The sequence below is a fragment of the Delphinapterus leucas genome, chromosome X, assembly GCF_059928025.1.
Source record: "Delphinapterus leucas isolate spDelLeu-1000000601 "Yukka" chromosome X, BTC_Dleu_Yukka2, whole genome shotgun sequence".
Taxonomy (NCBI): Eukaryota; Metazoa; Chordata; class Mammalia; order Artiodactyla; family Monodontidae; genus Delphinapterus; species Delphinapterus leucas.
Window position 1 is genome coordinate 95,800,525 of NC_143150.1, and position 26,272 is coordinate 95,826,796.

The following is a 26,272-nucleotide window of genomic DNA, read 5'->3' on the forward strand; positions in this document are numbered from 1 at the left end:
ATTAGAACAATACTCAGTTTTTAAAACTTGATCAACAATATCTTATACTACATTTCAGTTTTAGAAGTGGCAAATTCTTTCAAGCCAGTCCTTTTTCAAAGAATCAGAATTCCCTGGGGGTATTAAGAGACTTCAGAAATTACTAAATTAAATCCCATCATTTTACTGAGGACTCATTGTCAACCCAGAACGGTTAAGTTGCATGAGCTAGGTCCCACAGGCAGTTAAAGGTAGACTTGAGAACATAACCCATATGTAGGGGTCATTTCTCATTGGTTTTGGCTGTCCAATGTCTGAAACCTCTTCTGGTATTTGAAGAATCTCCCATCTTAAGAGTCTTGAGGGAGGACAAAGCCCACCTTCTACTACAGAAGCTAAAAATGCCAGGTATTTGCTCTCCTTGGCAGTTAGGATATGGGAATATGACATGGGTTTCATGAGTCAGACACATCCACTCATGATGTAATAGCTAGTGACAAAAAACAAAGACCATGTGGAACTCTCAGGTAATAGCAGGTACAATTACTGGGATAGTTGTAGTAGCACTCTGGAGGTTTCCAACGTCTAACATTAACAGAGACAGTGGTGGAAGCTGCTGCAGCTGTTGTAGAACGGCTGCAGTGGTACCCTTGTCAGATCAGTTCATGGTTTTATTTCTGACTGCATAGCACCAGTCTTGGTATTATAGGCCTCCCTACCACTCTGTGAGCAATCCAGTGTCCTATTAATAAACTCCTTGTCTGCTTAAATCAGCCAGAGTTGGTTTCTGTTTCTTGTAACTAAGAGCCTTAATTGACCCAGCATTAAAGAATAAGAATGAGTAGAGGAGGGGGTGGCAGAAGACACCATTCTAAGAAGGGAAGTCAGTGGTCTTGTTACATAGTTGTAAAATCTGTGGTTGGACCGGCACCTCTTGTACCTTGGGATATCAGTCATGGCATAGGAAGGCTGTAAGATTAGGCATGGAGCTGGGGGTGGGGCCAAGGGCCAGATATCCCAAGATGCCATGTTCTGATAAGGAAATCTGAGGAACCCAAGAATTCTTAATAGAACCTAACCTTCTAGGTCCTTATGAATCAAAGATTAGAACATATTTAGCAATTTGTAATTTTGATATATAACTTTTAAATATTTAGACATATGGTACCATGGGCTTCCATTGGTACACTTATCTCAGGCCCTACAAATGCTCCAGGTGGACCTAAACTAAGGGAGGTCACTGGTAGCATGTGAGCCAAAACAACTTTGAATCTGTACCCTGCTGGTTCCAGGCAGAGTTGTGAGGTAGAACAATTTGTGTGATGTGCTCTGTCTTCCCTCTTGATGACCATGACCTTTCCCTTCCTTTGCTGCTCTGTCTCCTTGTGTCGTCTCATCCTCAGTTGAAGACCTTCTTGGTGCATTCATTCCTTCAAGCATCTGTGAGAAATCCCCTTCAGATGTTACCTAATCTGCAGCACCCACCAGTGGTAGTCTTCTTTTTAGACACTACTAAACATTCAGACCCACAAAATACCCCAGGACACCCTTGGCATCCGATCCACTTAGAAGGATACAGGACAAGAAATACTGCTTGCCAGCCAGGCAGTGCCAGGCATTCCTCTTCAAAGGAGTCCTTTCATCAGGGCATACGATCGAGTACAGTATATATAATAGGGAAAAGAAGGATTTTTAAGTAGTGTTGAGAAAACTAATTAGCAATTCAGAAGTCAATTTAGATCTAACCAGCCCCCCCAAAACAGAAAACCACAGCAGAATAGAATTTATGTAAGCAAGTCAAATCATAGGAAAGCTAGCAAAAAAATAAAATTATTTAACAGATCTTTGGAGAGCTTTTATAACTTCAAAGGACTGAGATTCACAAAGGAAGACATCAATAGATTTAACTAAAATTGAAAAAACTAGAAAATTAATTTGCTTCAATATTGACATATAAAAGGGTTACATTTTATATGGGTTACTGAACACTGATAAAGAGAGTTCACACCAATGGAAGGGAAGGTATTAAGCTTCATATACAAATGGGCAAGGACAAGAATATACAGTTCCCACCAAAAGAAATACAACTGGTACATAGGCATACGGGGATATTCTCAGTCATTTTAATGTATTTGACAATAAATCAAAATTGCTTTATTAAGCAATTCCCGTTGCAGTGCACATCCCCCTTCTCCATTGAAAAGGTGAAGGTTTCTGTCCAAGTTACAGTGAACAAGGCTGTGTAAATACCTTCTCTGGTCCCTTTCTGTTCATACTGAAAGAATATGACTGTACCTCATTTTCAAAATAGGTGGGAGAGGAGAGCTTAGCTGAAATTATGACCCCTTGAATATTTCCACAGTTTACCCCAAACCCACCTAACATGTTGACTCATTTCCTAGTGCTCCAGGCCTTATTGTTTGCTTGTCAGAAGAAACGCCTTGAGATGCTGCTCTCCTCTAAACTACCTTGTAGTCTCCACCACGCCCCTATTCTCTCGCTGTCTCTTATTCTCACGGCTCCTCTTCTCCCTTTCCCCTCTACTTTTCTTCAGGACCCATCTCAGAGGCTGCTTACTCCATGAAGACTGTCTGAATCCCTCCAAGATATGCCCTTTCCTTCCATTGGAACTCTAATATGCACTGTTCTAACTCCTCTGCAAAATGGCGTAGTTTAGGTGGGGGAAGGGTTAAAAAAAAAAAAAGTCGTGTGTCCATGACTTCTCTCTCTCTCTTTCAGAAATGAATTCACCACCAAGTATATTTAAATATTCATCAGTATGTGGGATATTATGCTGAGATAAAAGGCCTGTTTATGCCCTCACACGTTATTTATAGTCAAATTGTACAGACCAGTCAGGTCTGTACCTGACTGTATCCATGATACAGGTCTGTATCCATGAAATAAATAATAATAACTGGTAGTATAGGTTTAAATGACCATAGAGAGGCACAGATTCTTAGGGCCCTAAGAGATCAGTGGAGGAAACATTTGGGAGCTGGAACAGGCAGGCTGGCTTGTATAAAATTGATGAAGAGCATTAAAGTAAGTGTAGGAGAGAGGTGGAAAAGTGGAGAGAGAACATTCCTAGCAGGGCCATAAAGAGAGTAAAAGTATTGGGAAAAGATGATGGGACATTTGTGAAGCATCAAGACAGTACCACAAGCAAAGCCCTGAATTAGAAGAAAATAAAGCAGAATTAAAGTTGTGGTTTTTTCTAATCAATAGAGATTGATTTGTATATGCAAGGATTAAAGTATTTATCAGCAAACTTATTAAGTATAGAGAATTCATTTAAACCATATCAACAGTACAGTATATACGTGTATCATCTGGGAAGATGGGGATGGAGGTGCTGCATTTCGAAGATTCCCCCTAGGTGGTTATGGAGCATGGGGCCCCCATAACACCATGAAAATGCATTTGTTATACAGAGCCCTCCCTTATACTATGATTTTACCTTCTTAGCTGTAATCTCTTAGCTTGCGTTAAGTGACTCAGAGCCTTGAACAGAAGTTAGAAGTTTCCCTCTTTGTGAACTGAACATTTGGTGCCGGGGGCGGGGGCAATGATTCATAGACTCTGAAGTCAGACTGCCTGAGTTTGAATCCTGGCTCTGTCATTTACTAGCTATGTGATGTCTTGAGCAAGTTACTGAACGTTTGCTGTTTCTCAGTTTTCTCATAAGTAAAATAGGGGTGGTAACAATACCTACCTCATAGACTTCTTATAACTATTAAATGAATTAAAGCATGTAAAGCACTTAGAAAATACCTCTCACATAGTAAGCACTCAATAAATGCTAGCTTTATTTATCACAAAGTAAGATTATTTCTGTTTTTGAACTATATATAAATCATAGTATGTTGTGCTGTGTCTGCTTCTTTTACTCAGTATTTTATCTTTAGGATTTAGCCAAATTCCTTTGTGTACGCATAGTTAATTTCTTTTGATTGCTGTTTAGTAGTCTATTTTGTGAATGTACCAGTATTTTATCTATTCTACTACCAATGGACATTTGGGTTGTTGACACCTAGTGATTATTGTGAACAATGCTGCTGTGAACATTGAGGTACGCATCTCCTGGTCCACATAAGCATACATTTATTTGAAGAGACTGTCTTTGCCCAGTACTCTGCAGTTACCTTTTTGTCATAAGTCAAGCATCCATATTTATATATGGATCTGTTTCTAGGCTTGCTGTTATGTTCTACTGTCCTGTTTGTCTGTCCTAGTGTCAATAGCATACAGCTTTAATTACTAAGCTTTATATTACAAAATTTTGAAGACAAGTAGAGCAAATCTTCCCACCTTATTATTCTCCCAAAATATCTTAGATCTTCTTTTCCTTTTGCAATTCCATATACTATTTAGATTCTGCTCAGCAGTTTCTATAGTATCTGTTGGGATTTTGATTGGAATTCCATTGAATTTATGCTTTAATTTGGGAAAGATGGGCCATTTACAGTACTGAGTCTTCCAGTCTGTGAACAGGATAATTTTCTCTCCATTTATTTTATGTTTAATTTCTCCTAAAAAATATCATACTTTCCTCCCTAGAGGTCCTGTACATCTTTTTATTAGATTTGTTTCTACGCTCTTTAAAAAAAAATTCTTTAAAATTTTCATTTGGTTTATGATAATGATTTTGCTAAATTCTGATTAATTTTAATTTTACCTTAGATTATTTTGAACGTTCTGTATATAGTTATACCATATGTAAATAATGACAGTTTGTTTCTTCCTTTTGAATTCTTATACATTTCATTTCTTTATGCTGCCCTTACTGCACTGCCTAGAGCCTCCACAATATTGTTGAATATAAATTGTTGGAGTGGACATTTTTGTCTTCTTCTTTAAGAATTTCTTAAGCTTTAAATACAGTTTTATTAAATGTTTTTGGCATTCTTGAGATGATCATAATTTTTTCTTCTTTAATCTGTCTCAATGTTCAGAATCCTATTAATTGAATTCCAAATGTTAAAACAGTTTTGCATCCCTTTGGTAAACCCAGCTTGGTCCTGATGTAATTTTTATTTTTTTATTATTTTTTTAAAAATATTTATTTATTTAATTTTTGGCTGCGTTGGGTCTTTGTTGCTGCACGTGGGCTTTCTTTAGTTGGGGCAAGCGGGGTCTACTCTTTGTTGCGGCATGTGGGCTTCTCACTGTGGTGGCTTCTCTTGTTGCGGAGCACGGGCTCTAGGTGCGCAGGCTTCAGTAGTTGTGGCATGCAGGCTCAGTAGCTGTGGCTCGTGGGCTCTAGAGCGCAGGCTCAGTAGTTGTGGCGCATGGGCTTGGTTGCTCTGCAGCATGTGGGATCTTCCCAGACCAGGGCTCGAACCTGTGTCCCCTGCCTTAGCAGGTGGATTCTTAACCACTGTGCCACCAGGGAAGCCCCTGATGTAATTCTTAAATATTGCTCGGTATGGTTTTATTTGGCTTATTTACATCTATGTTCATTAGTGAGATTGCCCTTTAATTTTCTCATGCTGTCCTTTACAGGTTTTAGTATCTAAGTTAAGCTAGCTTCATAAAATGAATTGGAAACTGTTCCTGCTTTTTATTCATTTTATTTCTCCTCAGTAGAACTTCTCTTCAGTAGAACTTGTCAGAAATGCCATCTAGGCCTAGAGTTTTCTATGCCAGAAGGTTTAAATTACTCATTCAATTCCTTTAATCAGTAAAGAATTATTCAGGTTTTCTAATTCTTTTTGTGTTTTGATGAGTTTTATTTTTCTGGGAATTTATAAATTTTCAAATTTGTGGCATAAAGTTTTGATCGCATCTTTTTAATATCTGCAGGATATGAAATGATATCTCCTTTTTCATTCTTAATATTGGCTGCTGTATATGTTTTCTCTTTTTCTTTAAATCAACCTTGCCAAAAATTTATCATTTCGCAGGGAGCAACTTTTAGCTTTGTTAATCCCTCCAATATCTTTTTGTTTTCCATTTCATTAATTTCTGTCCTTATTTACTTGTAATTTGTTTGAGTTTAATTTGATGATTTTATATAACTTATGGAGATGATTGCTTATCATAAATTTTGGGCCTTCTTTTCTAATATATGCATTTACAGCAGTAAATTTTCCTCTAAGTACTACTTTACCTACATTTTACAAGTTTTGATGTGTTTATTTTTGTTATTCAGTTTTAAATATTTCCTTATTTTCTAATGAGATCTGTGTAATAAAACTATATTGTTCAATTCTCAAACGTTGGGGATTTTCTAGTTCAGTTTTATTAATCTTTTTGAAGAACCTATTTTTTTGCTTTGCTTTTTGCTCTATTTGTTTATTTGTTTTTTCTTCATTAACTTCTCATTATCATTTCCTTCAACCTTCATTGGATTTAATTTGCTGTTCTCTTAAAAAATTTCTCCTGATGGAATGTCACTGACTTCATCTTTTCTTATATTCTAATATTTTACATCAGTATTTGTAATATTTATGTTAAATTTAAATAATTTTTAAAGTATTAAAACTGCCTTATAGATACTATTTTAGCTGCATTCTGAAGGAGTATTTTTGCATTTTTTTTAAACATTTAGAACTGTTTTTAGTATACAGAAATGGTAGTACCTGTTCATTTTTTAAAAGTAAAAAGCAAACAAAAAATCTAAACACAGTCCTACCCACTTACTCTTTAACACCCTGTTGTAATATCCAAAAATTTCTCAGTGCATAGATATGCATATATATGTTTATATATTTTAATATACTGTGAACATCTTTCTATATCAATAAATATACTTCTATAGCATCATTTTAATGGCAGCATAATATTCTACTCTGTGGACTTACTACAGTTTATTTGACCATTCTTCTATTGTTGGGCATTTAGGTTGTTTCCAACTTTTCCCTATTATAAATAGCCATGATAAACCCTTGCCGTTAAAACTTGGCAAATATCTCTGATTATTTCCCTTAGAATGAAATTATTGGGTCAAAGGACATGCACATTTTTAAGACCTTTGTCAAGCATTATAAAATTGTCCATTGGAAAGGCTGTATTGATGTATTCTTTTCATCAACAGTGGATTACCTGATGCAAGAAAAGTTTCTCCAACACTGAGGATCGTGTGTTGGGGGCGGGAGCTAGCTAGCTTCTCCTACTGAAAGGTTGGACTTTCAGAGCAACCTTTGAAAGCTACCAACTGCTTCTTTCAGCCATTTCTGTATTTCTGGGTCTAATAATGGCAACACCCAAATCTTGAAATGTAATGCCTCAGTCCTGCACAACTTTTGATATGTACTGTTTTTATTATCATTGTTAGAAAAACTTTCTAATTTTCAATGCAATTTCTCCTCTGATTCATAGGTTATTTAGCATGTATTTCTCAATCTCCAGGTACTTGGGGATTTTCTAGTTATTTTGTTTATTTCTAACTTTACTGTGATTAAGAAAGATACTCTGAGTGCTTACAGTTCTTTAAATTTTGTTGGGTCTCAGAAATCCACTTGTGCAATATCTTGAGTTGTAAGCTGAAATAGTATTTTGCATGAGTGTGTGTGTAACATCATTTTTACTTGAAAGAATGACTAATAGACGGACTAAACAGCCTAACAGACTAAACCACAGTTACTCAAACTTGATTTTGCAGCAGATGTTCAATAACAAATGAACGAAGTGAGCCTGCTGCTTCCAGGGAAATAACTCAGAGTAGTTGTCACCAGTGAATGGAATTCAAATTTTCAAGTGAAACTTAGAATTTTGGAGAACTTGTATCTGCCACCATGAGCTTAACAGCTTCCCAGGATTTAAAGAATGTTTCTAATGTAACCAGCAGTGATATTAATAAATGTGATTTTTGATATCATGTGATCAAAATGTGTCAGTATTTCGAAACTGCGTAACTCAGTGGACCAGTGTTTTTCAAATGACTAATGTGGAACGTTACAAAGTCATGCACGGGTAAAAGGTCTATTCAAAGAACAAGAGAGAACAATGGATTATATTATAATAGAGTACAAATAGTTCATTGATACGGTTTCAGATTCTACATTGCAATTTGCCTTTAAGAAACTACCCATTCTTGAGTCTTGGTGTAGTATCAAAGAAGAGTATTCAAAAGTATCTACAAGGGCTACTAAAGCATACCTTTTTCTTCCAATTATGTATCTGTGTAAGGCCCTATCTTCTTCATTTACTTCAACCAAATAACACTGTAACAGATTGAATGTATAGAAGCAGATGTGAGAATCTAGCTGTCTTCTATTAAACCAGAAATGAAAGAGATTTGCAAAATGTAAAACAATACCACTCTTCTCACTAAATTTATTTTGTTTTAGAATAGTTATTTTTCATGAAAAATATTATTTTGGTTAACATGTAATGGGTTAATTATTATTATTTTAAAATAAATGTTTTTTACATTTCTGGATTTTATTTTATTTTTTTAAATTTATTTATTTATTTTTGGCTGCATTGGGTCTTCATTGCTGCACACGGGCTTTCTCTAGTTGTGGCAAGCGGGGGTTACTCTTCGTTGCAGTGCGGGGGCTTCTCATTGTGGTGGCTCCTCTTGTTGTGGAGTACAGGCTCTAGGTGCACGGGCTTCAGAAGTTGTGGCTCGCAGGCTCTAGAGTGCAGGCTCAGTAGTTGTGGCACACGGGCTCAGTAGTTGTGGCTTGCGGGCTCTAGAGTGCAGGCTCAGTAGTTGTGGTGAACAGGCTTAGTTGCTCCACAGCATGTGGGATATTCCCGAACTAGGGCTTGAACCCATGTCCCCTGCATTGGCAGGTGGATTCTTAACCACTGCGCCACCAGGGAAGCCCACATTTCTGAATTTTAACTTTTAATATAGCAAATACTGATAGATAAAATCCCAAGAAATACAATCCCTTTGGGGTTCTCAGTAATCCTTAAGAGTAGAAAATGGCCCTGACATCAAAAAGTTAGATAACTTAGTGGTTGCCCTAGAAATTACAGTATGCCTCCCGACTTAGAAGTTATTGTTGTCAAGTATTTGTATTTAAAATCAATCAATCCCCTCCCGTTCCCCCCACAAACCCCTTCCCCTCCCATCCCATACCTACCTCTCTCTCTGTCTCTGAATAGTAACTGTTTTATATGGTCTCTCTCTCCAGAGTGAGACTGAGAAAATAGTTGTTTTATACAATCATTGCTCATTTAGATTCACCTACATATTTACTACATTTTATGGGAACATGCCTTGCTGAATCTCTGAATTTTCATTTGACTTCATTTTTCTTCTACCTGAAGAATATTCTTTTGTATTTCCTTCAGGGATAGGTATGCTGGTAGCAAATTGTCTTGGTGTTTTGCTTATCGGAAAGAATTTTTTTTTCACCTTCATTCTCTACATTTATTTAGTGACAAGAGAAGTTAATTTTATTTGGTTTTTATACAGCAGGTACTTGTTAGTCATCAATTTTATACACATCAGTGTATACATGTCAATCCCAATCGCCCAATTCATCACACCACCATCCCCAACCCCCGGTGGCTTTCCCCTCTTGGTGGCCATACGTTTGTTCTCCACATCTGTGTCTCAACTTCTGCCCTGCAAACCGGTTCGTCTGTACCATTTTTCTAGGTTCCACATACGTGCATTAATATACGATATTTGTTTTTCTCTTTCTGACTTACTTCACTCTGTATGACAGTCTCTAGATCCATCCACGTCTCAACAAACGACCCAATTTTGTTCCTTTTTATGGCTGAGTAATATTCCATTTTATATATGTACCACATCTTCTTGATCCATTCGTCTGTCGATGGGCATTTAGTTTGTTTCCATGACCTGGCTATTGTAAATAGTGCTGCAGTGAACATTGGGGTGCATGCGTCTTTTTGAATTATGGTTTTCTCTGGGTATATGCCCAGTAGTGGGATTGCTGGATCATATGGTAATTCTATTTTTAGTTTTTTAAGGAACCTCCATACTGTTCTCCATAGTGGCTGTATCCATTTACATTCCCACCGACAGTGCAAGAGGGTTCCCTTTTCTCCACACCCTCTCCAGCGTTTGTTGTATGTAGATTTTCTGAAGATGCCCATTCTAAATGGTGTGAGGTGATACCTCATTGTAGTTTTGATTTGCATTTCTCTAAAAATTAGTGACGTTGAGCAGCTTTTCATGTGCTTCTTGGCCATCTGTATGTCTTCTTTGGAGAAATGTCTATTTAGGTCTTCTGCCCTTTTTTTTTTTTTTTTTTTTCCGGTACATGGGCCTCTCACTGTTGTGGCCTCTCCTGTTGCGGAGCAGCAGGCTCCGGACGCGCAGGCTCAGCGGCCATGGCTCACGGGCGCAGCCGCTCCGCGGCATGTGGGATCTTCCCGGACCGGGGCACGAACCCGTGTCCCCTGCATTGGCAGGCGGACTCTCAACCACTGCGCCACCAGGGAAGCCCCTGCCCATTTTTTGATTGGGTTGTTTGTTTCTATAATATTGAGCTGCATGAGCTGTTTATATATTTTGAAGGTTAAACCTTTGTCCTTTGATTCGTTTGCAAATATTTTCTCCCATTCTGAGGGTTGTCTTTTCGCCTTGTTTATGGTTTCCTTTGCTGTGCAAAAGCTTTGAAGTTTCATTAGGTCCCATTTGTTTATTTTTGTTTTTATTTCCATTACTCTAGGAGGTGGATCAAAAAAGATCTTGCTGTGATTTATGTCAAAGTCTGTTCTTCCTATGTTTTCCTCTAAGAGTTTTATAGTGTCCAGTCTTACATTTAGGTCTCTAATCCATTTTGAGTTTATTTTTGTGTATGGTGTTAGGGAGTGTTCTAATTTCATTCTTTTACATGTAGCTGTCCAGTTTTCCCAGCACCATTTATTGAAGAGCCTGTCTTTTCTCCATTGTATATCCTTGCCTCCTTTGTCATAGATTAGTTGACCATAGGTGTGTGGGTTTATCTCTGGGCTTTCTATCTTTTTCCATTGATCTATGTTTCTGTTTTTGTGCCAGTACCATATTGTCTTGATTACTGTAGCTTTGTAATATATAGTCTGAAGTCAGGGAGTCCGATTCCTCCCGCGCCGTTTTTTTGCCTCAAGACTGCTTTGGCTATTTGCGGTCTTTTGTGTCTCCATACAAATGTTAAGATTTTTTGTTATAGTTCCGTAAAACATGCCATTGGTAATTTGATAGGGATTGCATTGAATCTATAGATTTCTTTGGGTAGTATAGTTATTTTCACAATATCAGTTCTTCAAATCCAAGAACATGGTATATCTCTCCCTCTGTTGGTATCATCTTTAATTTCTTTCATCCATGTCTTACAGTTTTCTGCATACAGGTCTTTTGTCTCCCTAGGTAGGTTTATTCCTAGGTATTTTATTTTTTTTGTTGCAGTAGTAAATGGGAGTGTTTCCCTAATTTCTCTTTCACATTTTTCATCAATAGTGTACAGGAATGCAAGCGATTTCTGTGCATTAATTTTGTAACCTGCAGTGTTACCAAATTCATTGGTTAGCTCTAGTAGTTTTCTGGTGGCATCTTTAGGATTCTCTATGTATAGTATCATGTCATCTGCAAACAGTGACAGTTTTACTTCTTCTTTTCCAATTTGTATTTCTTTTTCTTCTCTGATGGCCGTGGCTAGGACTTCCAAAACTATGTTGAATAATAGTGGGGAGAGTGGATATCCTTGTCTTATTCCTTATCTTAGAGGAAATGCTTTCAGTTTTTCACCATTGAGAATGATGTTTGCTGTGGGTTTGTCGTATATGGCCTTTATTATGTTGAAGTAGGTTCCCTCTATGCCCACTTTCTGGAGAGATATTAAAATAAATCGGTGCTGAATTTTGTCAAAAGCTTTTTCTGCGTCTATTGAGGTGATCATATGGGTTTTATTCTTCAATTTGTTAATATGGTGTATCACATTGATTGATTTGCGTATACTGAAGAATCCTTGCAACTCAAATAAATCCCACTTCATCATGATGTATGATCCTTTTAATGTGTTGTTGAATTCTGTTTGCTAGTATTTTGTTGAGGATTTCTGCATCTATATTCATCAGTGATATTGGTCTGTAATTTTCTTTTTTTGTAGTATCTTTGTCTGATTTGGGTATGAGGGTGATGGTGGACTCATAGAGTGAGTTTGGGAGTGTTCCTTCCTCTGCAGTTTTTTGGAAGAGTTTGAGAAGGATGGGTGGTAGCTCTTCTCTAAATGATTGACAGAATTCCCCTGTGAAGCCATCTGGTCCTGGGCTTTTGTTTGTTGGAAGATTTTAAATCACAGTTTCAATTTCATTACTTGTGATTGGCCTGTTCATGTTTTCTCTCTCTTCCTCGTTCAGTTTGGAAGGTTATACCTTTCTAAGACTGTCCATTTCTTCCAGGTTGTCCATTTTATTGGCATAGAGTTGCTTGTAGTAGTCTCTTAAGATGCTTTGTATTTCTGCAGTGTCTGGTGTAACTTCTCCTTTTTCATTTCTAATTTTTTTGATTTGAGTCCTCTCACTCTTTTTCTTGATGTGTCTGGCTGATGGTTTATCTATTTTGTTTATCTTCTCAAAGAACCAGCTTTTAGTTTTATTGATCTTTGCTCTTGTTTTCTTTGTTTCTATTTCATTTATTACTGCTCTGATCCTTATGATTTCTTTCCTTCTGCTCACATTGCGTTTTGTTTGTTCTTCTTTCTCTAGTTCCTTTAGGTGTAAGGTTAGATTGTTTATTTGAGATTTTTCTTGTTTCTTGAGATAGGCTTGTATAGCTATAAACTTCCCTCTTAGAACTGCTTTTGCTGCATCCCATAGGTTTTGGATCATTGTGTTTTCATTGTCATTTGTCTCTAGGTATTTTTTGATTTCCTCTTTGATTTCTTCAGTGATCTCATGGTTATTTAGTAACGTATTGTTTAGCCTCCATGTGTTTGTGTTTTTTACGGTTTTTTCCCCCTGTAATTCATTTCTATTCTCATAGCGTTGTGGTCAGAAAAGATGCTTGGTATGATTTCACTTTTCCTAAATTTACTGAGGCTTGATTTGTGACCCAAGATGTGGTCTATCCTGGAGAATGTTCCATGCGCACTTGAGAAGAAATTGTATTCTGCTGTTTTTGGATGGAATGTCCTATAAATATCAATTAAATCTGTCTGGTCTCTTGTGTCATTTAAAGCTTGTGTTTCCTTATTAATTTTCTGTTTGGATGATCTGTCCATTGGTGTACGTGAGGTGTTAAAGTCTCCTACTGTTATTGTGTGACTGTCTATTTCCTCTTTTATAGCTGTTAGCAGTTGCCTTATATATTGAGGTGCTCCTATGTTGGGTGCATGTGTAATTGTTATATCTTCTTCTTGGATTGATCCCTTGATCATTATGTAGTGTCCTTCCTTGTCTCTTGTAACATTCTTTATTTTAAAGTCTATTTTATCTGATATGAGTATTGCTACTCCAGCTTTCTTTTGATTTTCATTTGCACATACAGACTGAAAGTGTTGGAAAAAGATATTCATTGCATGGAATATCTTTTTCCATCCCCTCACTTTCGGTCTGTATGTGTCCCTAGGTCTGAAGTGGGTCTCTTGTAGACGGCATATAGTTGGGTCTTGTTTTTGTATCCATTCAGCAAGCCTGTGTCTTTTGGTTGGAGCATTTAATCCATTCATGTTTAAGGTAATTATTGATATGTACGTTCCTGTGACCATTTTCTTAATTGTTTTGGGTTTGTTTTTGTAGGTCCTTTTCTTCTCTTGTGTTTCCCACTTAGAGAAGTTCCTTTAGCATTTGTTGTAGAGCTGGTTTGGTGGTGCTGAATTCTCTTAGCTTTTGCTTGTCTGTAAAGCTTTTGATTTCTCCATTGAATCTGAATGAGATCCTTGCTGGGGAGAGTAATCTTGGTTGTAGGTTCTTCCCTTTCGTCACTTTATCATGCCACTCCCTTCTGGCTTGTAGAGTTTCTGCTGCGAAATCAGCTGTTAACCTTATGGGAGTTCCCTTGTATGTTATTTGTCATTTTTCCCTTGCTGCTTTCAGTAATTTTTCTTTATCTTTAATTTTTGCCAATTTGATTGCTAGGTGTCTTGGCATGTTTCTCCTTAGCTTTTTCCTGTATGGGACTTGCTGTGCTTCGTGGACTTGGGTGACTAGTTCCTTTCCCATGTTAGGGAAGTTTTTGACTATAATCTCTTCAGATATTTTCTCTGGTCCTTTTTCTCTCTCGTCTCCTTCTGGGACCCCTATAATGCGAACGTTGTTGTGTTTAATGTTGTCCCAGAGGTTTCTTAGGCTGTCTTCATTTCTTTTCATTCTTTCTTCTTTATTCTGTTCTGCAGCAGTGAATTCCACCATTCTGTCTTCCAGGTCACTTATCCGTTCTTATGCCTCAGTTATTCTGCTATTGATTCTTTCTAGTGTAGTTTTCATTTCAGTTATTGTATTGTTCATCTCTGTTTGTTTGTTCTTTAATTCTTCTAGGTCTTTGTTAAACATTTCTTGCATCTTCTTGATCTTTGCCTCCATTGTTTTTTGGAGGTCCTGGGTCATCTTCACTATCATTATTCTGAATTCTTTTTCTGGAAGGTTGCCTATCTCCACTTCATTTAGTTGTTTTTCTGGGGTTTTATCTTGTTCCTTCATCTGGTACATAGTCCTCTGCCTTTTCATCTTGTCTGTCTTTCTGTGAATGTGGTTTTCGTTCCACAGGCTGCAGGATTGTAGTTATTCTTGCTTCTGCTGTCTTTTCTCTGGTGGATGAGGCTATCTAAGAGTCTTGTGCAAGTTTCCTGATGGGAGGGACTGGTGGTAGGTAGAGCTGACTGTTGCTCTGGTGTGGAGAGCTCAGTAAAACTTTAATCCGCTTGACTACTGATGGGTGGGGCTAGGTTCCCTCCCTGTTGATTGTTTGGCCTGAGGCAACCCAACACTGGAGCCTACCTGGGCTCTTTGGTGGGGCTAATGACAGACTCTGGGAGGGCTCACACCAAGGAGTACTTCCCAGAACTTCTGTTTCCAGTGTCCTTGTCCCCAAGGTGAGCCACAGCCACCCCTCACCTCTGCAGGGGACCCTCCAACACTAGCAGGTAGGTCTGGTTCAGTCTCCCCTGGGGTCAGTGCTCCTTCCCCTGGGTCCCGATGTGCACACTACTTTGTGTGTACCCTCCAAGAGTGGAGTTTCTGTTCCCCCGAGTCCTGTCGAAATCCTGCAATCAAATCCCACTAGGCTTCAAAGTCTGATTCTCTAGGAATTCTTCCTCCCTTTGCTGGACCCCCAGGTTGGGAAGCCTGACATGGGGCTGAGAACCTTCACGCCAGTGAGTGGACTTCTGTGGTTTAAGTGTTCTCCAGTCTGTGAGTTACCCACCCAGGAGTTATGGGATTTGATTTTACTGTGATTGTGCCCTTCCTACCATCTCATTGTGGCTTCTCCTTTGTCTTTGGATGTGGGGGTACCCTTTCTGGTGGGCTCCGGTGTCCTCCTGTTGATGATTGTCCAGCAGCTAGCCATGACTCTGGCGTTCTCACAAGGGGGAGTGAGAGCACGCCCTTCTACTCCGCCATCTTGGTTCCTCCAGCAGAAGAGAAGTTTAGATTGGCAGTTATTTCGATTTAAGATACCTTTCCACTGTATTCTGGCTTCCACTGTTGCTACTAAAAATTGGCTATCAGTCTAAGAGTCCATTGTTTTCACTGTTTGTGAGATTTTCTATTTTCCTTTGGTTTCCTGCAGTTTTCACTGATATGTATCTAACTATAGATATCTTGCTTGATGTTTAGTGGGCTTTTCAAATCAGTGGATTGGTATCTTTAATCATTTCTGGGTAATTATCAGCCGTTGTATTTTCAGTATTGCTTCTGCTTCATTTTCTTTTCACTTTTTAAATTAAACTTCAATAAAATACATGGTGACTTTCTCACTGTAATCTTTTATGTTTCTTATCCTCACTTTTATATTTTCCATGTTTTATCTCTCCTTGCTTCAATCTGATTATCTTCTGGTTCACTAATTTTCTCTTCTATCTAATCTGCTCAAATTCTTAATTTTGATTTTATGTTTTTCCATTCTGAAATTTCTTCTTGCTACTTTTTCAAATCTGTAGTGTCACTTTTGATGATTTCTTGTTTCTTACTGAAGTTTTTAAATTCAGCTTTTATCTCCATGGTAAGCATTGGGGTTTTCCTATGATACCAGTAAGACATACCAGAATATATTCTATACCCCACTTTTCAAAACACAGCTCTTTATGATTCCAGCCTGGGGTATAAGGTATTTTATCAGAGCCTTAGCCTTTGATGGGCTCTTCTGAGGTGTGCCAAAGGAATAGCTCTGTCTCTCCTCTTGGATCACTCTGCTGCAAAAGAAGTTGGACCCTGTAAATCTCCATCTGACTGCCCCCTTCCACTTCTCTCGAGCTCCCCAAAAGTGAAGCCTCCTGCCTCCACAGCTGCCTTCTTTCCAGAGCCCCTCCCTATCCCCAGGGCAGAAGCAGCTCTTGCTCACTTCTTTGAGCTCTAATCCTTTCTCTGTTCTCACTAGGTAGTTTTTCACTCTTTATGCTGGTGATTCTTTAATGCTTAAAATTTTTTTTTTTATTTCATGCAGTCTTTGTAGTTGTTTCTGTCACCTTCAGGGGAAATGCTGGTCAGAGAAATCCAGATTTGATCTGTCCTTTACAGTGTTTCTCAAAGAATAGTTTGCAGACACATTCCAATCTACCAGCCATTTACTCCTCTATAATGAGATAAGAACAGAAATTGAGACTAAACGTCTAGAAACTGTTAGAGTAATTTGACATTGCTGTGAAATCGTAGCACATGATTTTGTATGTTGTAAAAAGTATTAGTTGTTAAAATACCTGAGGGGGGAAAAAGCTAGTCCTTCACCACAGTTAATTTGAGAAGCACTTCTTCATACAATCAGGTACAAGTCTCCTACAAGACTCCTCTTTCTCTGCTTTTGCAGAATACATTGTAGAGGAGGGAAAAAAACCTTTCCTCTATACTTTTTGGTTACATGACTGAGGCCTGCAAATTAAACTGGCAAATGACAGATTAGCAGGAGAAAAGATTTTCATTCGCACATGGTGGGTGGGGGACATGCTCACAGAAAAAAGTGAAAGCCACAGAGACCCAGAGGCTTATATACCATTTTAACAGTGAAAGTAAAGAAACTAGACAAGAGAAGGGGGGAGTTTGGGCATCTGGGGTTGGGGGTAAATTGTGGGAAGGTGATCGGAAAATATATGGTAAATAAGAGTTATTTAGTAAGGTTTATTACACAGGTAAGAGTAGTTTTCTTCTTCCTGGTACATGAGAGGGGAACACCTTTACAAAAGGAAATTTCTGTCACCTTTACAAAGGGAAATTTATGTCCTGTTTTTAGGCAGAATGGAGGAGAGTACAGCATTCTTCCTGTATCTGCTGATTTTCGATTGCCTTCAGTTCAAAATAATCCTGTGCTAAAGTGGCATATTTTGGGTGGCATATTCTGATTCCCTTCAACATACAGCCAGCCATACCTTGTGCCTCTAGACCTGTGATCTGTTTTGTTTGTTTGGAGCATTTGTTTATGGACAGTTTTTAAAAATTTTATAAGTAATGCATGTTTATTACAAAATTTTAAAAATTCAATAGATGAAGTGGGGGAGGTAAGATCATTCATAATCCCATCACTTTTCACAATTCAGAGTAAACCTCCCATAGTTTTTCTCTGTGTATAGTATAGAAGCATTCCCCACACTCTTCCTTAGCAGGGTTTCTTCTCTGTCTCATTTACTCCCTCAGAATGGAACCAACTGGGGAAATTCAGAACATGCTTCTTGAAGCTTCTTGGCAGCTCCAGAAACACACTAAGATGGGAAGCCAAAGCGAAAAACAATAGAAGAAGCCTTATAATTGGTTTTTTTAAAGTTTATTTATTTATTCATTATTTATTTTGGCTGTGTTGAGTCTTCATTGCTGTGTGCGGGCTTTCTCTAGTTGCAGCGAGTGAGGGCTGCTCTTCATTGTGGTGCGCAGTCTTCTCATTGTGGTGGCTTCTCTTGCTGTGGAGCACGGGCTCTAGGCATGCAGGCTTCAGTAGTTGTGGCACGCGGGCTCAGTAGCTGTGGCGCACAGGCTTAGTTGCTCCATGGCATGTGGGATCTTCCCGGACCAGGGCTTGAACCCCTGTCCCCTGCATTGGCAGACGGATTCTTAACCACTACACCACTAGGGAAGTCCCATCATTGTTTTTAAAATCATATTATCAGATAAAGTTTATCAAAGAATTAAGACATTGAACTTTTTGTTCAAGGTTATTATATTAGGATTGTATGCATTATGAATATGTATATTTTAAGTTTCTGTGATGAATAAAATTTGCATGAATAGCAGTATTTTTAGTTATTTCTGTATCTCATAAAATTTAAAATTAATGGATTGCCTTTTTTACTTTAATATCAATTAGTGTTGCAATTAACTAATCAACTAGCTTCAATAATAGAAAATTACTTTCACAGTAATGACTTACTTTCAGACTAAACCCTCATAGAGCATGCCGGCATGTTTTAGAAGTTCCATAGGTTTTTTTTTTTTTTTTGGTACCCCTGGTTATGAACCATTGTATTAAAAAAATGTATAATAGCCAAAAGATCCCATTTATAATAGCAACTAAAAATATAAAATGCCTGGGGGGGGGACCCAATAATCAATATTTGGAACTAATGTGAAGAAAACCTTAAAACTGTAACTTAGAGACATGAAAGGAAATGGCGAGGCATATCATGTTCAAGGATGAGAATATTAAGAAAATGTTAATTTCTACTGGTTAATCTATAAATATAATATTATTTCAGCCAAAATATAAAAAATTTTTAGCATTTGAGAAACTAATTTTAAAGTTCAGCTGGGAGAAAAAACTCATAAGAAAATGTTTACAAAGAATAATAATGAAATGAGACTTATTTTGCCAAATATTAAAATATACTATTGCAGAATTAAAAATGGTATGGGACTAGATACAAAAATAGTGGAAAAGAGTAGAAACCTAAAAATACCTTGGTGTGTGTATATGTAAATGTAGAAATTGTCATTTCAAGTACTAGTGTTTCAGATATGTCCATGAAAAATGAGTCGATCCATGCTGGTGATTGTAGAACAGGGCAGTAAGCAATTTCCAGTTATTTCCCACTGACTGGTTCCCTCCTTAAGTGTTGCCCTCTCACCACCTTAGTACTTTCTCCTACCCTTAAGATTTTTTTCCCCCTTCCAGATCCCTCCAAAAAAGCCTTCCCTCTAGCTCTAAGGATTCTTATTGCTTTATGATGCAATCAATTTAGATCTCTCCTTTGCCTAACTTCTCTCTTCTAAGTTGAATAGTGCTTATCCTCACATTTCGCAATTAAAAAGGAAAATGCCTAAACAAAACTGTAATTCCCTCACTGTGTGTTTTTAGTCTTCACAGATCAACCAACCAGCTTAAACTGCAGCCAGCTTTAAAAATAGTGCTTTTTTTCTCCGCACAACACAAAGAAATGAGAAATATTCAGCCTCTTTAGTAGGCAAGGAAATGTAAATGAAAGCAATCATGAGTGACTTTTTTTCCTCCTGTCTGATCGGCAAAGATTAAAAAGAATAGTCAGAGGCAAGGTAGAGGAAAGAACACTTTCACACCCAGTAGTGGCAGTATAAATTGTTAAAATATTTCCAGTAGTGTATGTATCAAAAGTATTATTGTCTGTGCCCCTTGACCTAGCAACTCTGCTGGTAGGACTTATACTGCAGCAGATGATCAGGGTTGTTCACAAAGATACATGATCGTGTTCATCCGGGCTTTATTTCTGATTGTGCAAAATGGGCACTGCCATACTTCAGAGTAGACTGAGCCATCATAAAAATTATTTTGGAGAATAATCCTATTTGACGTTGGAAAAAGTTCGTTGGCTGTGAAATGAAAACTAGGTAAAATTTGTAAAGCCTTGTAAAAATGTGAAAGTATTTTCATTTATGTAAAACCACACCAAGATTTAAATAAGCTATTCATTAAATATTTACCGTGTGCAATAGTATTCTGCCAGGTTTTGGGTGGGAGTATGTTGAAAATATAAAATATACTTGTTCTTTAGGACTTCACCCTATTTTTGAACTGTTGAGCTTGAATGTGTACATTTGTTCCTTGCACACCTAGTAGGTGTAGCTGTAGATAATGGAAAGAACATTAAATATAGATAGGGATTTGAATTCTGTCCCTGTAACATACTTGTCTACTCACTTAGACAACTTGTTTGAGAACGAGAATGATGCTGACCTCATGGGATGATGGTAAGAATGAAGGGAGATATAACAAGGAATGCTTTCCACGATACTTGATGAATAGTAATATTAGTTAGTAATGTTTATTAATTATTATTAATGGATTAGTTATTAATTATAGGTAATAGTAATGAATAGTTGGTTCCTTTGCTTTCCCTTCTGGAAGTCTATTTCCTCAGTATAAAACCTGCAACAGGTATTTTGGTTCCTGAGCTACTAAATAAACGAATGAATGAGATACTGGATTTGAAAACACTTTATAAGACTTAAAGCATTATGAAAATGTTAGCTAACTATTCATTGATATATGTAATAATCTGGCAAAAGTTTCATGTATACACATAAATATGTTTCTATGTAAGTGCTAAATGTTATAATATGGGCTATATAGAGTTGTTATAGAATTTAAGCAAAAGAAGGCCTTAATGTGACTGGTAATCATTGAGAGGCCTTCCTGGGGAAGGTGAGATTGGAATGGAACCTTGAATTAAGGTAGGTTTTGAATGTGAGAAACAATATATGCAGAAATGTGTGGCAGAAAAAGAAACAAAATGGCATATTCAGGGAGTAGTGTAAGACTAATCTGCGTAGAGAGTGAATTATTCTTGAAAAGTCATTAGACGGGGTAGGTAGAAGAAGCAAGGTATGGCTGAGACAACAAGAAACCTTACTGATCTGGTGAGAAATAGAGAACCATTTTAAGTTTGGAGGCAAGATAGTAACCCTGCGTCACCAGCACATCAGTGTGTTAGAGTATGTTTGTAGCAGTTAACTTTGGTAATGGAAGTATAAACAAAAATAAATTATGGATTAGCTAATTATTTTTTTCCTTTCACAGTATATAGCTTGAATTCCCTTTTAGTGGCGATAACTATAGCTAAATGTTTTAGAATCGTTGTTGTATTCTTAAAATATTACATGATGTGACTAGATACAATTTTGGAATTTGATTCAAAAATATGCCACAACCCCCAACATTGCCCTTTTCTGAGACTTTTTGTTGTGATAACCTAAAGAAAATTTATAGGCAGTTTCCCACACTTTATGTTATTTGATGTTACCATTTGCTTGTTCTTCCTGTTTTTTCCCCCTGTAGATTTTCAATGTTAAGATGGTTATAATGTCCTTTATAATTTATGTCTATTTTTCATCAAAAGAAAGGAGATTTAAATAATTTATTATAATCTTTAGCTGTAAGTCAACTAAAAACTTAGTTACAATGTATTCACTTTCAATGTTTATTTCCTGAAATTTTCTCTTTCCTTATATTCTTTTTCACATTTCTCTACAGTATGGATGGAGCGGATCTGTGTTTTGAAATCGTAAAACGAGCTGACGCTGGTTTTGTATACAGTGAAGCTGTGGCCAGGTATGTAATTTGTATGAACTCCCCAGAAGTAAAGGTAGAAGTAAAAGAAGGAAATGACAAGGAAATCACATGAAGTGGCCTGCTCTTTGAACTGATGACGAGCATACTGCCACTCTTTCTTGCAAGGAGCATCTCTCTTTTAATGTGCATTAGTGGAACCAAACAGTGACTGGAAATGCAAAATATTGAACAATGAATTGATCTATTTATATGGATTTACAGTTTAACATCACTACTGCTATCTTTTCCATTTCTGATGACTTTTATACAAGGAGGAATTTGATAGCTCAGGAACCGTGTAGAATTAAACTTGGGTCTTTTTGTGTGTTTGATTTTTGCTTTTCAGCAGATGTGCCTCATTAGTTCTTCAGTTTGCCTTTTAGTGATAGCAAATTGTTAGGTGACCAGTTAATCTGAGAAAAAGCATAGAACAGTAGAAGGAACAGAAATAAAAGCACAGTTTTTCTGCTGAATATATTTGCTTCAGGCCAGTGTTTGATCTCCCAATCAAGTAGCCACCATTGTTCCAAGTGTAGGAGTTCTTGTAAAGAACTAATGACTCAAAATAAGGATTTAATATGAAAAATCACAAGAGCCATGCACTGGGCCACTTGCTTGTAGATTTGAAGCAGTACAACTTTCTGTTTTGGTGACAACCATATCATAAATACCCACTCCAATAAATTGCCTTTTTAATACCTGGGGTACAGCATCCCTCCTCAGTCACTAACCATAGTATGTTGAAGGGTTCAAACCCACAAGCCCATTAGGATTTATTAAAACTTTCTACCATTTGAGAAATAGTTACCATTAAATGATTATAACTTTCTCCCTCCTATCATTCTTTTTATAATTATGGCACAATGGACAGATATGGCTGAAAATAGCTTAGAGACTACTTCATGTGACTTTAAGCTTAGAATGGCTTGACTTTCTTCAAATTCTTTGCCCTGCCTTCTCCTCACTGAGGAGCAAGGTCCCCAGTCTCAGGAGATGGAGCAGCCATAGCTATAACACAAGATAAAGAATATACTCAATTGTAGGTAGCTGCTGTTTTGTACTCCTGGAGCTAGGGAGAAGAAGCAAATGAGAGTTTATATATACTAACTTTAATTCCTTCTTTTAACTCCTGATGTATTCATGGTAGAACTGAGGCCAAATATCCTTTTTTCTTTTGTGCCATGTTCACTAAAGCATATTCTAGGGTTTTCTTTTTTTTTTAATCCCATTTTACTCTTGTTTTGAATTCTTATCACAGTTTAAAATTTTTATTTTGTATTGTGTTTCAGAATTAAAAAGCATTCTTTAATACCAAAAGTAGTCAATGCTGTCTTGATTTTTCTTATGACACAGTGGTAAACCACTTTCTTCTACTAAATGAAACTCTCAGACTTTTGCATATCATTGTTCATATTTATTTCTTTAAGAATTTGGGTTTGGGGCTTCCCTGGTGGCGCAGTGGTTGGGAGTCCGCCTGCCGATGCAGGGGTCGTGGGTCCGTGCCCCGGTCCGGGAGGATCCCGCGTGCCGCGAAGCGGCTGGGCCTGTGAGCCGTGGCCGCCGGGCCTGTGCTCCGCGACAGGAGAGGCCACGGCAGTGAGAGGCCCGCGTACCGCAAAAAAAAAAGAATTTGAGTTTTGTATTTTCCCATATTGATATCTTTTAACAGCAGCATCAAATAGGGAAAACTAAAAATTCTAGATGTTGATTTTATAAAAATAGTGAAGCTTGATGGAGGAAGATGACGTTTTCCTTTTGGAACCACAAAAACACTGGGGTACCTGGCATATAGGCTGTCAGAGTTGATGTTAAACCAGTACCGCTTTTACTCTGTTCCCTACTCATCCCTATCACTTTTCCTTAACTTTGAGCCTGCCTCTGCCACGGGACTAGATGTTAGGATAGGGAGAATAGTAGTGTTGTAGAGGTGATGTCATACAGTGAAATGACTTGAGTTCTCTCCCAATCTTGAGATTTATAGAAAAGTTAGATGTTTATATATATCAAGATGATTGTATATCAATCAAGCCTGTTGATTTTAAGATCTACCTATATTGCTGTTAAAATGGTGATTTTATGAAAGGAACTTTCCAGAATGGACCAGAAAAGAGTAGTATTGGGATCAGTAAGTGACACTGCATAGAGAGTGGTTTGGCACAATTGATTAAAAACCCTTCCTAAAAATGACAAAAGGGAGTGGCCTCAGAAAGTATGATTATGTATGTCCCCTACTGCAGAGTACCAATGACCATGTAACAAGGGCACGTAAATCCTTCCTTTGGTTTAGAGCGTTCAACCAGATGACTTCTACCTTCCTTCTCTCTGATTCTGTGATTTTTTGTTGGAAAATTCAGCTTGCATTAGTTATTCTAGTGAGACCAATTGCAAGAAGACTCTGAGACACCAAGTAATCGTATTGATAATGTTGTTTTTCTCCAACTGGCTGAGCGTCAAGAGGAGCAACAAAGCATGACATGAAAGAAAACTGCGTTCAGTCCTTACAACCCAATTAGTGATTACCTCTGTTCTTTCAGAGGTGGTGAGTTGTGGAGCAGGCTAACATATAGGATCAGATTATCAAATCAAACTGTCAGAAATCAGAGAGATATTCTTCCCTAGCACCAGGCTTTACTAAACAGTTATAAGGATATGAGCAATCAAAAGGCTCAGCTGAAGCAAACAGAGATCTGGGCCTTTTAAGGGCAGCTCCTCACTTCATTCCTTCCTGCATCAGAAATGCACCTCTGGCCCAGAATAGATGAGGTCTCTACGTGAGGTTTGTGAGATTCCACACACAGAGGGGAGCATTTAAATTATGAAACATCTCCATTGTGTATCTTGGAGAGTTGTATAGCTTACATGACATCTTCCAGGAAGCCATTCATGCCTCAGAGATCCTGGTTCTGTTTATCATAGGTAGTCCTTAGCCAGGAACATTCTGTTAAGGGAATTCCAGAGATAAGCTTTCTTCAGCCTAGCAAAGAGCTTTTTTAAGTGTAGTCTTTTTTTGCCCAGAGTTGCCAAAGAGAGTAGGCTGAGTCACCTCCCTTCTTTTCTTCCACCCCCAAAATACCTCCTTCCAAAGGAAGTGAGAGGATTGCTGGCCAGCTCTTTTCTTTCCACAGAGTTATCATCATTCCTGATCCTTAGGGATGGAGACAAACATAGATATTGATGAGTTTCTCTGAAAGTATAGGCCACCATGATGCTTCATGAAATGAAGCTTTTTGATTAAAGTTTAGTCAGCAACTCTCTAGAATGTATATGGGTGGATTTTGGTTCTGTAGTCTGCTTGCACACTATTCACATGCACAGCCTCCCAAGGGTCATGACTGGGAGGGTGGAGAAAGATCAGTTTAAATATGTTATATTTGGGGAAAAGAATTCTACCCTGCCCCCACAGAGATTCTAATATGTATGTATATTTGGGTTAAATAATTGAGTATTCGGATTTAAAAATGCTCATTCATTGAGGTTTTTTCTTTTTGAGATAAGAATTTTTTTTTTTTTTTAGAATTTTCTTCAGGCTAAGGATAGAAGTGGCTGTCCTAGTGCTAAGTATCCAAAGTAGTCGTGCTGTTAGGTATAAGCTAGGTCCATATTACCTAACTTAAGCTTACCTACTATTCCAGTGTTCACACCTAGATGCACAAATAGGCTGTTCCTAAATCTTGACTAAATTTGATAATAATAGACTTAACCTTTGTAGCATGCTTTAGAGTTTTTAGAAACTAGAGTTTTTCACACTTGTTATCTCTGCCATTTCGGGGGGTCACAGATCCTCCAAAGCATGATTTGAACCAGGAAAGGGCCACAACACCAAGTTAAGAACCCCTAACTTAAACAGAAAGTTAATTTCAACCGCACTGGCCCAGGCAAAGAGTATGTGACCGTGACCCGCCATGTGTACATTTGCAAAGTAAGAAAAATTGGACATCACAACTGCAGGAGCCTGGCTCCTTCTGCTTAGAGCCCAGTTGTGAGGAGACAATGATAAGTACAGGAACAAAGCCTGGGGGTTTTTTTTCCCCTGCCTTTCATTTTTAAACTAGAACCTTCTGATCAATTCTAATACATGAAATAATGCATATGCTAATTAGAGGGACATTGATGTGAGTTTGGCTAGATAGTAGCATACCAAAGAGGGAACTCAATGGAAATGTCTTAATTTTAAAGCAGGAGTGGAGAAAATTTTTATTGGTCTTGAGTCACAAGCACACACACAAGGTCATTTGTAAGTACCATTAAATTATTTAGTTTTTATTTTAAAGTGTGGGGAATAAAAGATCTGGATAGAAAAAAACAAAATGCAATAAATACTAAGCAATAATTAATGTTAAGTATATTGCATTTCTGTGTCATGGCTAGTTGGGAAGGAAAAGGGGAAAGTGAGAAAGGAAGAGGGATAGTAGGGGGAAAATGACAGATATGAAGGGAATAAAATTCAGAGGAAGAGAAGATGAAAAAGACCCTCAAAGAAGAAACAGTGGGATTACAGAAGAACTTCAGAATGGAGGGAAGGAAATCGAAGTAAGTTCTGAAGTAATACTGAATGAACTGCTCTTGTCACACCCTGTGGCTAGTTGACTCTGTTACCTTTTTGGTTTTTTTTTTTGGCGGTACGCGGGCCTCTCACTGTTGTGGCCTCTCCCGTTGCGGAGCACAGGCTCTGGACGCGCAGGCTCAGCGGCCATGGCTCACAGGCCCAGCCGCTCCGCGGCA

At 37.8% G+C, this 26,272-nt stretch overlaps 1 protein-coding gene across 9 annotated transcripts in view; it reads left to right on the forward strand.

Moving 5' to 3' along the window:
• CASK (calcium/calmodulin dependent serine protein kinase) overlaps positions 1–26,272 on the forward strand; it is a 391,721-nt gene that overhangs the window by 177,636 nt on the left and 187,813 nt on the right. For all 9 annotated transcript variants that reach the window (XM_089904607.1, XM_022556423.3, XM_089904603.1 and 6 more), the window contains one exon: positions 21,473–21,550. In XM_089904607.1, the coding sequence (XP_089760733.1) occupies positions 21,473–21,550 (78 nt within the window). The remainder of the gene's footprint in view (positions 1–21,472; positions 21,551–26,272) is intronic.